The following is a 13,314-nucleotide window of genomic DNA, read 5'->3' as shown; positions in this document are numbered from 1 at the left end:
TAAATCATATATCTAGTATTTTTTATATGTACAAGGCATACTTTATTATGTTATTAACTGTATAATATAATAAAGTTTATAGAATAGATAGTTTGGTTAATAGAACATCAAGTGTGACTTAATATTGAGACCAATTTAACATTGAGAACACTATTCTTAAAATATCCATAGTCAAAGTATTATTGTTAATTAGGACGACAACAGTACATCGAAGCTATTACGTGAGTAGACTAATGACCACATCTCATAGGTCATGGATATGAGATATTAAGTCATCAATTAGGTATAAATATTATGAGTAATATTTATACTAGATAGACCCTCCATGAGAATTCTACATGATTATTATGCACATGTTATTAACGGTTCTCATGCGAATGTGGTGAGAAGTCATTCGACTTAAAATCACTACGACCCTACACGGGGAGTTGCAAGCTTTAAGGGCATCATACATTGTTTACAACGTGATAATCATAAAAGTGGCTATTTGATCTGCAATAAACCAAATGAAGACAAACAACCATAATATGTCAAACCATATGAGTTGAGAGAGAGAGACCTAAATGACCAAAAATCTAGAGATTATAATTCTAACAAAAATAACTTGAGGTAGATCATGTTTAATTTTTTATTCTAACTTATGCTACCCTCAAATAATGCATTATGTTTTTAAATTATTCACCATCTCAAAATATGCACAATTTTTGCAACATAGCATTTGAACCAAAATATAAGATAATTTTATTAATGTTCCAAATAACAGTAAATACATTTTGGTTCAAAAAATATTAACCATAAAATAAAATAGAGGATTGAAATAAGGATGTTTCAAAAATATCCCCAAACTTCTCAAGAAGTTGACAATTAGCTGTTTTAGCTCATAATCTTTCTCCCTCAATATTTGACTCTATAATCTTGAAATGAGTTTTCACCAATTTTTGCAAAAAAAAAAAAATGAATCATGAGATCTAAATTTACGAGTAATTTCAGGAACTAGAAATCTGGAAGTTTCTCAACCTATCCCTTGAGGAACAAATGAGTCAAACAATAGAGGAGGTGTAGGAAGTACTCGATCAATTTCAACAACCTTGTTGACATTGATGGAGAAAGTGAATATTTGAGACATTGCACATGATAGTTGTGCATTTTGATTTGGACTCACAAGAGGATAAGGTGGAAAAAAGAATGTGTGTTGTGTAGTGATAAGAGGTTCTTGTTCACCGAGTGTTTCTTATGTAGATGAGATGGTTCCTTCGTTTTCTTCATATTTGTTTTAGGAGTTAAAGATGATCTTCTTTTATTTGAGGCATTTGCAGAGGAGGATTTGATGATAACCTTTTTGGTTGAAGGTTTATCAGCAGAATTGGGCCTCATTTGATTTATGTTTCAAGCAAAAAAGTCATTGTTCATATGAATGGAGTGTTCATAATCTAAAGTGAATTTGAAAATATTTGCGTGAAACAATTTTGATACGATGCTAACCTGACAATCTGTGCAACATTCAATATGAAGCCAAAAATGATGTTTTCTAAGTGAAGAGGACGCTCATACATGAGATGATGGATTAACAATCAATCATTTCTAGTGACATTTTCAAAGCTTCTTGCTATAGGAACAATAGCGTAAACACAAATGTTGTGAATAACTGTTCATATTGGTAGGAGGTTTATGGGGATTTCTTAAGATGGTTTTTAGGACATTGGTACGAGTGGTATCACATAGAGAGTACCATAATTTAGTGAAGATGTGTTGACTTTCATTTCAGGAGAAAGTTCAATGTGAACTTCTTTTAGGACGACATTGAGGACATTGTCACCTTTTGAAACATTTGTTACATCATAGAAAGCTCTAACAAGTTTAGGATATTGAGGTTCAACAAATTTGAGGAGTGTTGTCCATCCTAGTTGATTAAAGATCTCTTCAACATTGAATACTCATTCCTTAAGGGCTTCAATATCAATTGTTTTTCCATTAACTACAAGCTTGTCTTGCCATTTTTCAAAATTTCTTGTTTTCAAATCTTGTGAGCTAATAAGAATAGTTTTGGTATTGATCTGAGGAGTAAGGGACACAAAATGAGTTGGTTTGGGGGAAACTTCCTTTAAAAAGAATATTCTTTTGTGTTAATTTGAAATAAAAATTGAAAACAATTTTTTTGAAAAATTCCCTTAAGGAAGTCGCCTATGCAAACTCGAGTTCCTTATGGAAGCCTCCATTTGCAAAGGTGACTTATAACTAAGCAAAAAATGGGGTATTATGGTATATAGTTTTGAAAATGGAGTAGTTTGATAAAAAATAATTCAAAATTGGGGTAATGAAAAAAAAAAACCTGATTTCTTACTCATTACATTTGAGAACAACGGTTTGCAATTGACACATACTCATTGTCAGTAGTGGATAAGACAATGGTATTTTGTTTTTTGCATGATCAACTGATAAGAGCTTGACCAAGAAATTGACAGACTCCACATATACTTTTTCTTTCTACTTTGTCTCTAACACAATCATCATCACAATAAGCTGTAAGATCAAAATTTGATCATTTTCTATACCATATGCCAAGATCGGTAGTACTAGCAAGATATCTAAAAATTATTTTTACAAAAATAAGATGGGATTGTTTAGGTGATGATTGGAATCTAACACACATACCAACTGCAAATAATATGTCATGTTTGCTGGTTGTCAAGTATAATAGTGAGCTAATCATTCCCTTGTATTCTTTTTTAGATATGGGTTTTCCTTCATCATCTTTTTCTAACATTGAGGATGGATGCATGGGAGTAGCCATTACTTTGACTTTATTCATTTTATATTTTTTTAGAAGGTCTTTTGTATATTTAAAAAAAATAAATAAAGATGTCATTTGTCCATTGTTATATTTATAATCTAAGAAAAAAAATCTTAATTTTCCCATCATACTCATTTTTGATGATATGTTATTCTTATTGCAACATTTACCCTTAATTGTGTTCCAACTAAAGCAGTAGAAAAGACACCATATGAGATATGCATTGGTTGAAGACTAAATATGTCTTTTATGAAGATTTGGGGATGTGAGGTTTATGTGTAACATTTGATTTCTGATAAACTTGGTCCTAAATTTGATAAATGTATATTTGTGAGGTATCCTAAGGAAACTAAATCATACAATTTATATTCCCCTTTGATGACAAATTGTTTGTTGGGAGAATTGATGTATTATTGTTCAAGTAGAACAAAAACCTCATATGTCTGATAGACCACACCATTAACTTTAGAGATATGGACTTAGCCTGACTTAGAAGGGTAACATGTTACTTATGGATCAAGATGAGCCCACAACCTAACAGGAAGCCATGATTGTCCTAGAATATGTGAAATGGTTTGAAGCTATAGGGTCCAAAATGGAATCCATGTACACTAACTAGGTATGAACCTTGGTTGATGCACCTAAAGGGATAACACTCATAGGGTGCAAGTGGGTCTTCAAGGTGAAGATTGACATAGATGTTAAGGTAAATACCTTTAAGACAAGGCTAGTGGATAAAGGTTTTAAACAAATTTGTGGTATAGACTATGATGGAACATACTCTCTTGTAGCAATGCTTAAATTTGTTTGGATTCTACTTGCTATTGTTGCATACTATGATTATGAAATTTTGTAAATGAACATTAAGAATGCATTCCTTAATGAGAATCTTCTCGAGCATGTGTACATAATACAACCTGAGGGTTTTGAAATTCCAAAGCATGTTAGAAATGCATGCAAGCTACAAATGTCCATTTATGGGTAGAAGCAAGGTTCTAGAAGTTGGAATATGTGTTATGATGAAGCTGTAACACAATTTGGATTCATTAAGAATGAAAATGATCCTTGTGTCTACAAGAAGGTTAGTGGGAGCACAATAGTGTTTCTGGTCTGGTATGTGGATGACATACGCTTATTGGAAATGATATTCCTATATTACAAAACATGAAAATGTGGTTATGGAATTGCTTCTCGATGAACGACTTACGTGAAGCCTCATGTTTATCAGGAATTAGAATCTATAGAGATATATCACACAAGTTGCTTGACCTAAGTTAATGTACATATGTTGAAAAAGTGTTTGGGCACTTCAATATACACGACTCCAAGAAAATACTCTTGCCTATGTCACATGGCATATACATGTCCAAAGAATAATGCGGTAATTCATCAAATGAGAGGGAACAAATGAGTAAAATTCCATATGCATCAACAATAGGATCTATCGTGTACGTCATGAGATGTACTAGGCCAGATGTCTCGCATGCATTGAGCATGACGAGTAGATACCAATCAGAACCCAAGGAAGGTTACTGAACTGCAATTAAGAACATCCTTAATTATTTGAGAAGAAATAAGAATTCGTTCTTAGTTTATGGTCGTGAGGAAGAGCTCATTGTAAAGGGTTACATTGATGTTGGCTTCCAAACTGATAAAGATGGATTAAGATTGTAGTTTGACTATATGTTTTGCTTGAATGATGGCGCTATGAGCTGAAAGAGTTCAAAGCAGGAGGTTTCGTTTAATGAAACAAATGAGGTTGTTTATATCATAAAGTTAACTATTGAACTAAATATAGTTTTTAGCATTGTGAATCCAATTGACCTTCGTTGTAATAGTAATAGTGAAATCAGACAAGCTAAGGAACCTAGATCTCACCAGAGATCCAAACATATACTTCATAAATTTCATCTTATTTGAGAGATCATCAATAGAAGAAATGTGAAGATTTACATAATTCCTACCTTGGATAACATTGATGACCCACGTACAAAGCCACTTGCACAACAAAAGCATGATTGTTCCATTAGATCAATGGGTATTAGGAGTATGTCTAGTTGGCTTTAGTGCTAGCGGGAGAGTGTTAGAGTTAGCGCTAAAAGCCAAAAGAAATTCCTTAGTTATTATTTGTATCGTGACATTTAATATTATTTATATAGTAATACGAGAAATTTTGTTGAACCAAGTTGGATTTCCTCTTGTGTTTTTTATGTTAACAAATGTATTTTATGAGAAAAATTTGTTTGGATTAACGAATTTATTAAGTGTGCAACAATTAGAACAAGAAAATCAAAGGAAGGTACTAAAGGAAGAGATCAGAGGAAGCTATTAGAGGAAGTCGCCAGAAGAAGTCACCAAAGGAAGTGACCAGATGATGAGATCAAAAGGATACGCGCCTGCCTCTAATCATATGCCTCTAAAAGCAATGTGCATTTGAAGGTTACGCATACTACCTTTGATGTTTGACTCTGAAGTTTGGGTCTGAAGATTGACTTTGAAACTGAGTCTAAAGACTTAATTTGAAGTAAGTCTCTAAAGCCCTTGTGTGCCTATCTGATGTGCACATACCTGAATCAAAGAAGAGTATGAATATTGATTTGCATTATTAAGTTTTTTTTAACACAATTTGAAATTAGATACGATTCAAAATTATAATTGAAAGAAATATTTGACCAAAGTGAAAAGAAGATATGACTAAAATATTGTTTAAAAGAAGATATGGTCAAAATATTGTTCGCAAGAAGATATAATAAAAATATTATTCACAAGAATATATGGTCAAAATATTGTTGACGAGAAGATATGACCAAAATATTATTCACGAGAAGATATGGTCAAAATATTGTTCACATAAAGATATGCTCAGAATTATTAACATTGTTAATCTTAACTTGAGGATATACAAGTTCTTGGGAGGTTTTTATGAATGGATTTTAACAAATAACACTGGAATATACTTTCTAAAAGAATGATCCAAATATATATTTAAAATTAGTAGAAAGTACATTGAGGATGAGATGAGACTTTTTTAGCACAACTTTGATATTTGATTGTGAATTGCTTTCTCCTTTATTTTTTCCTGAGGATAAGATCAACTCAATTTATAGAAGCCATAACGCTTCAAATATGAGTAGTAGTACAATATATCTTTTTGAGACTTATATGTTGCACATTCTCATATCAGTACGAGGATGAAGATTTTATTTTTTCTATGCTTTTTAGTTTTCCTTTTCCCAACAATTTGAAGGGATTTGCCTTACATGTCAAAGACACCACCTTTATACTTTCAATTATTTTTCGCATATGTGATGATGATTATTGAACTTTAGTATTCTTTAATCATATTTTTGGCAGTTGGATATCCTTATTGCTATTATGTTAGAGCTAAAACTAACATCATCTTCTCTTAATGATATATTAATATCTTAAGAATCTTTATATGATAAAAAATATTAATGACTTGTTTTTAAAAAAATTAATACACTCAAAAACACTAATTAAATAACACATATAATTCAAATCTTTAATTTTTAAAACAATTTCAATTATCTTAAAACATTTGAGAAAAATTGTCTTTGAAATATTCCACAATAACAACACAATCCTCCAAATATAGAAGCACCACACCACTTCAACACAAGTGGATGAAGAATAATATAAACACCTTTTTCGTCTAGTATTAGCACTTCTAATCGGTAGCGATAGCGATTTCGAATTCAAATCCAAAATGAACAATCAAACAAATCAATTATAACAAACTATTATGAAAAGGAAGGAAGTCGATAAATAATTCATAAACCAATTTCAAGAGGAAAAAGAATAAAATCCAAAACTACATAAATGGAAATCCGAAGATCGAAGCTCTTGTAGCAATAAATTCGCGTGATGATGGCGAGGAAAAACCTAGATCCAAAAGATTCCCCTGATACTCTCATTCAAGCAGCAAATCAAAATCAAAATCTGTAGAAAATAGCAAATCTCAAATGAAAAAGAAAAAACTAAACCACATGAAGAAGCAGGAAACCGCATTGAAGGTCGCTAAGACAGAGACGCTTATAGAACTGAGAGATGACGCTTATTGAGGCTTTAAAGATCACGAATATGGAGACATTGAAGGAGAATGGCGAGAACGATGATGGACGCCTTAGGGTTTGCTTCTCTCTTCTCAAGTCTTCTTTTAATTAACATATCAATTTCGCTACAACGGTTTGTCAAAAAACTTAACTGTTTTTTTTTTTTACGTAAATATCCTTTTTTTATTCTAAAAATTTAATAAAATTGCTCTGTGAAAAAATATACTAAATTGCCTACGAGGTTAGAATACGACCATAACTTAAATTTAAATTTTTTTTATTTAACATTTGATTAATGGTTAATTTAATTAATAAAAAATAATTAAAATATTTTAAAAAATATATATTAATAAAATTAAATACAATATATTGGAGTAAAAATAGGAAATAGTTGTTTAGAAAATAGGATTGTGTTGGTATTTTATCTGCAAAATGTTAGAGACATTTTATTTATTTTAGCACATGCACTGTATTTTATTATATTAAATATATTTTGTTTTATTTTATTAAAAATATTTTAATTTTTTAAAAATATTTTTATTAGTTTTTGTTTATTAAATTAACAATATTTTATTATTATTTTTATTATTATTATTATTACTATTATTATTATTATTACTATTATTATTATTTATTTGATCGGAGTAAAAATAGGAGGGAGTCGTTAACAAAATAAAATGATTTTAACACATCTAGTCAATCGCATTAATATAATTTGATGTATTTTTTTTTAATTTAATATATTTTATTTGATTTTATTAATATAATTTTGTTTTTAAATATTTTAATTATTTTTTATTAGTTAAATTAACAATTATTCAAATGTTAAAATAAATAAAAAATTAAACTTAATACATGGTCAAAAATAAATAATTTGGTTGTATATTGAGATGCGACCATGAAAAAAAAAAAGGACAATTTGATATTTTTTTTTTTAAATCATGCAATTTGTTTAAATTTTTGAAAATAAATACATATTTACATAAAAAACCAAAATTAACATATGTTTTTGTATTATATAATTTTTAAATGAATAAAGTAATTTTTTTTAAAGAAAATTTTATAAAGTGATACAGGTAAATATTAGTAAAAATTTATAAATATTAGTTCACAATAAAATCCATAGTAAAATAAAAAAAATTGTTAGGTTTCAGCTGCGGATTTTTATTCTAGTCTAACTTTCTTATTACTTGTTGATTCCGCAGCAAAATCTTTATAGTATTTTTAAAAATTCAATTTTTGAATTGATCTGTTTGTTTAATTTTTTTTTTAAATAAATTAACTTTTTATAATTTATTTTTTATTTTTTTTTATAACGTCTTAAAAAGAAAATTAAAAATAAAGTTTTAAATAAAAAATTGGTTTAAATAGTTAAATATTATCTTAAGTATTTTATCTATTTATTTATTTTTTGATAATGAAATTTTAAAAAGAGATTAAAATTAAAAGCTATTTTGAGAAGTTTTTCATAAAATTTTTTTCAAAGATACATTTTTTTTGAAAAAAAAGTTATAATTTTTATCATGTTAAAATATTTACTAATAAATATCTCAGGTATTGAATATCAAAATTACTTTTTAATTAAATAACAAATGTGTATAAAACGACTTCTACTATTTTTAATTAAATTATCGTAAAAATCATTTGAACCCAATGAAATTTCTTCTGCAGCTAAAAAGCTAATTTATGTGTGTACCCACACCATATTTGGCCAATAAAGTTATTTTGTTGTCTTGGTCTATGGTATTTCTTCTCTCTCACAGCGAGTGCCGTTTAAAATTTATATATATATATTAAAAAATATAATAATTAAAAGAAATAAATAAATTATTTTACCAAATTATTTATCTAATTATTGATACAGATGCAAAGTATTAAAATATTTTGAAAATTATATATATTATAATAATTAAAAAGTAATATAAAAAAATAAAATAAAAAACTTTTAAAATTATAAATAATATTTATTTTAAAGACACATTTTTTTTCTTCTAAAGTAACATTTATTATGAGAGAGCAATTACATAACTGGTTTATAAAAAATCAAAAGAAGTAAAGTAAAGATGATTTTGTAGGAATAGATAGGTCTATTCACATCGGGACGATATCTCTAACCGCCCTTCTAAGATATCAAATAAATGTTTCTTTGCATTCACGTTTTCACATTGAGTTGAGCATAATCTACATTTTTAAGTTTCCTAAAAATCAAGGTCAATATACATTGAAACATGATAATGACAATTCCACAATTAAATCAAACAAATGTAAAGTCAAATTTATGATAGATTAATTTTAGAGGTTACCATTTTATTAAATGTTCAAAAAATAAATAAATTATTTTATATCAAAACAAATTTCAAACAATCCAACCATCACCTCTTTTCTTTGTTTCCGACCACTAAAATATGCAGCTCTCCTCACGAGAGAAGTTTATAATTCTCTTTGTTTGACATCGATTCAATCACCAAAATAATAAAATTAAACATGTCACAAAAATCAACTCATATTTATTTTTGTTGAATTATATATTTTTTTCCAAAAAACATCAATTATACTAATCGTGAGTATGTGCTTAAAAAAGTGATTAAACTTAAATAATTAATGAATTTTAGGTAAAGACTAAATGTATGGGAGAATTCGAATTCAAGTCATAACTAGAACAATTCTTAATCATAATTCACTTAATTATCTCTAAACTGGACTTCAAAAAATGAGGGACCATTCTTCCAAAACAATATCGATGCAAAGTATGATAGATTATTTTTAGAGGTTACTACTTTATTAAATGTTCAAAAAATAAATAAATTATTTTATATCAAACATATTTCACACAATCCAACCATCACCTTGTCTCTTTGTTTTCCACCACTAAAGTATACATGTCTTTTTGTGATAGAAATTTATGATTCTCTTTGTTTGACGTCGATTCAATCACCAAAATAACAAAATTAAACATATCACAAAAATCAACTCATATTTATTTTTGTCGAATTATTTTTTTTCTTCCAAAGAACAACAATTATACTAATCATGAGTACGTGCTTAACAAAGTGATTAAACTCAAATAATTAATAAATTTTAGTTAAAGACTAAATGTACGGGAGAATTCGAATTCAAGTCTTAACTAGAACAATTCTTAATCATAATTGACTTAATTATCTCTAAGCTAGACTTCCAAATATCAGGGACCATTCACCCAAAAAAGTATCATAATTAAAAACAGAAAAAAGTCATGGGTATATGAAATTATGAATGATACAAAATTTATTTTCTCTTTTTAGAAAATGACTTAATTGTCATATTTCACAATAATTTTTACGTGTCAATTTTAAGTTGCATTTAGAAAAAATTACTTAAAATAAATCGCATATTTTGTATAATTTTATATTCGACATATAGTTGGTAGAACAAGCATAACAAATTTTAATTGATTGTGTACTATAATTTTCCAAAGTCAATCTACAATTGTGTCGTATATACATTGAAACTTTATCAAGTTCATCATCCATTGTAAAAGCAGCTGTGAAAGATTCCTTACACATTTTTTTCAAACCCCATTTTTTTCTTCCTTACCGGTAACAATCAATTTTTTCAATTTTTACTTTAACACATCCTCTTGTTATCTTCAAAAAATATATATCTTCTTTGATTGCCAATACCAATTCGTGTACGTATTCTAAAAAAACCATGCATAAATATAAGTTTAATTCACAACACTTCTATGTTTTTAATTCCAAATTAAACCAACATGATTTCTTATTACTCCTTATTAGCTATGATTCTTCTCCTCCTTGTCTTTCTTCTCCAAATTTTCTCATACTTCAACAAAAACAAGAATTCATCATCACAACCGAATTTACACCACCCTCCAAGCCCACCATCAATACCAATAATTGGCCATCTCCATCTCCTCAAACCTCTCATTCACCATTCTTTTCGAGACCTCTCCGAACGATATGGCCCTCTTATATCTCTTCGACTTGGCTCCGCTCGATTCATAGTTGTTAATTCACCATCACTCGCGAAAGAGTTTCTCAAAACAAACGAACTCATTTACTCTCATCGTAAAATGAATATAGCTATCAACATGGTTGTTTACGACGACGCAACTTTTGCTTTCGCCCCTTATGGGACATATTGGAAATTCATGAAAAAACTTAGCACAATTGAGCTCTTGGGAAATCGAACCATCAAACAATTTGCCTCGGTTCGAACCCAAGAACTCCACAATTTCATTCAAACTTTGGCAAATAAGTCTAATTCTGAAGAAAGCTTGAACCTTACTCAAGCTTTGGTAAAACTTTCTAACAACTTAATATCGCGGATGATGTTGAGCATTGAGACCTCGGGAACCAATAGCCAAGCTGAAGAAGCGAGGATATTGGTTCGCGAGGTAACACAAATTTTTGGAGAATTTAATATTTCAGATTTTATAGGATTTTGCAAGAACATAGACTTGAAAGGTTTTAAAAAGAGGGCAATGGACATACATAGAAGGTATGATGCTTTTTTGGAGAAGATTATTTATGATCGAGAGGAATTGAGAAAGAAAGAAATGGTAGAGGGTCGAGGGAATGAAGAAGAGAGAATGAAAGATTTTCTTGATATTTTGCTTGATGTCTATGAGGAGAAAGATTGTGAGGTTAATTTCACTAGAAATCATATCAAATCATTGATCTTGGTACATATATACTCTCTCCTCCTTATGCTTTTATATTTTCTAGAAGATTGTTGATATGATATTTGAATTGCCTTCCTTCAAAAAAATAATATTTTTAACTGCCTTACTTTGAGTTTATACTATTATTTATTCACATACTCCCTCATTTTTGTAACGACGGAGAAATTTAATTATTTCACATATTATTAAAAAAAATAGAAGAGAAAATAATATTTTTACTATACTTATTTAGTAGTATTTTTAATGCAAAGTAAAAGATATTAATTTAAAAATAATGCAATTGGTATTAATTAAAGTGTACAATAAAAAAAAATTATTATTGTTTTTAAAATTGAAAGATCATTAGTTTTGAAACAATTTTTTTTATATAATCATTTATTGTGGTACGGAGGCAAAAAGTTTTTTATGTATAAATAAATATTTTTATTTTTTTCTAATCAATGTTAATAATTAATAATTAATAATATTATTAGTATTTTGGTGAAGGTGAAAATCAAACTTAAAACTTTTTTATTATTACACTATTTAACTCTTCACCCCATTTACTAAACCAAATTATATCCCCATACATTATATATTATAAGTAATTAATTAATATGTTTGTCTAAATAGAATTATTAAATAATTCTTCAAAAGTATTGCTTGTTTTGGAAAGTGTATGTTGAAAACAACTTTGGTTAGTTACACGGTTATGGTAACCGTTATTTTTTAGCAACAACCACCCTATAGTTATATTTTGTTAGGTATGTTGATTTTTGATTAATATAGATAAATATTACAGGATTACTTTACAGCAGGTACTGACACTACTGCCACGTCAGTGGAATGGACAATAACAGAACTATTTAACAATCCAAGTGTGCTGAAAAAAGCACAAAAAGAAGTGGACACAATTGTAGGAAATGAAAGATTAGTGAATGAAGCAGACACTCCAAATCTTCCCTATATAAACTCCATCATAAAAGAAACAATGAGACTTCACCCTCCAATACCAATGATTATGAGGAAAGGAGTGAAAGATTGTGTGGTTGATGGGAACATAATTCCAAAAGACTCAATAGTTTGTGTCAACATTTGGGCCATGGGAAGAGACCAAAAGATATGGAATAATCCATTAGAGTTTAGGCCTGAAAGGTTTTTAGAATATGGTGAAGGGAGTGATATAGATATTAAAGGTCATAACTTTGAATTATTGCCATTTGGTTCTGGAAGGAGAGGTTGTCCTGGTATGCCTTTAGCCATGCACCAATTGCCTACTGTAATTGCTGCTTTAGTACAATGTTTTGATTGGAAAATGCTTGATTCTGAAGGTACAATTTTAGAATATGGAAAAATGATCGATATGAATGAACGGCCTGGATTGACTGTTCCTAGAGCCAATGATCTCATTTGTATTCCAGTTGCAAGATTTAATCCCACTACTTTTCTTCATGTTTAGTAAAAGATATTATTGTTCATGTCTTTCTATTATGTTGGGATCTTCTGCATCGGTTTAATTGTATGTTTAAAGAGACAAATTTTATGGTGTAGTTGAATCTTTTGTATTTTATGGAATTTATATATAGAATGCAACAAATATTTAGTACTTCAATATTATTTCCACCGTTTGTGTTTTGTTGTATAAGGAAATTATTACAATGTTAAAGCATAGTGGCAGTTATGCTAAGGAAAATAATTTGTATACATCCATACAATTCATCAACGTCCATAATAAATATAGAGTATGATGTGATACAAAGAGATATATATAAAGAAAATGTGTTGTCAAA

General features: G+C 28.7%; 1 protein-coding gene across 1 annotated transcript; it reads left to right on the top strand.

Annotated features, from left to right (window-relative positions):
* The first annotated feature begins 10,225 nt into the window (after nt 1-10,225).
* Nucleotides 10,226-13,314, top strand: LOC101511254 (cytochrome P450 93B16-like). Its single transcript, XM_004505844.4, has 2 exons — nt 10,226-11,545; nt 12,327-13,314. The coding sequence occupies exons 1-2, from the start codon at nt 10,613-10,615 to the stop codon at nt 12,981-12,983; spliced, it is 1,590 nt and encodes a 529-aa protein (XP_004505901.1). The 5' UTR covers nt 10,226-10,612; the 3' UTR covers nt 12,984-13,314.

Source organism: Cicer arietinum, chromosome 6 (assembly GCF_000331145.2).
Source record: "Cicer arietinum cultivar CDC Frontier isolate Library 1 chromosome 6, Cicar.CDCFrontier_v2.0, whole genome shotgun sequence".
NCBI classification, from domain to species: domain Eukaryota; kingdom Viridiplantae; phylum Streptophyta; class Magnoliopsida; order Fabales; family Fabaceae; genus Cicer; species Cicer arietinum.
The sequence above is the reverse complement of the archived record's forward strand: the minus strand, read 5'-3'. Positions and strand labels throughout refer to the sequence as shown.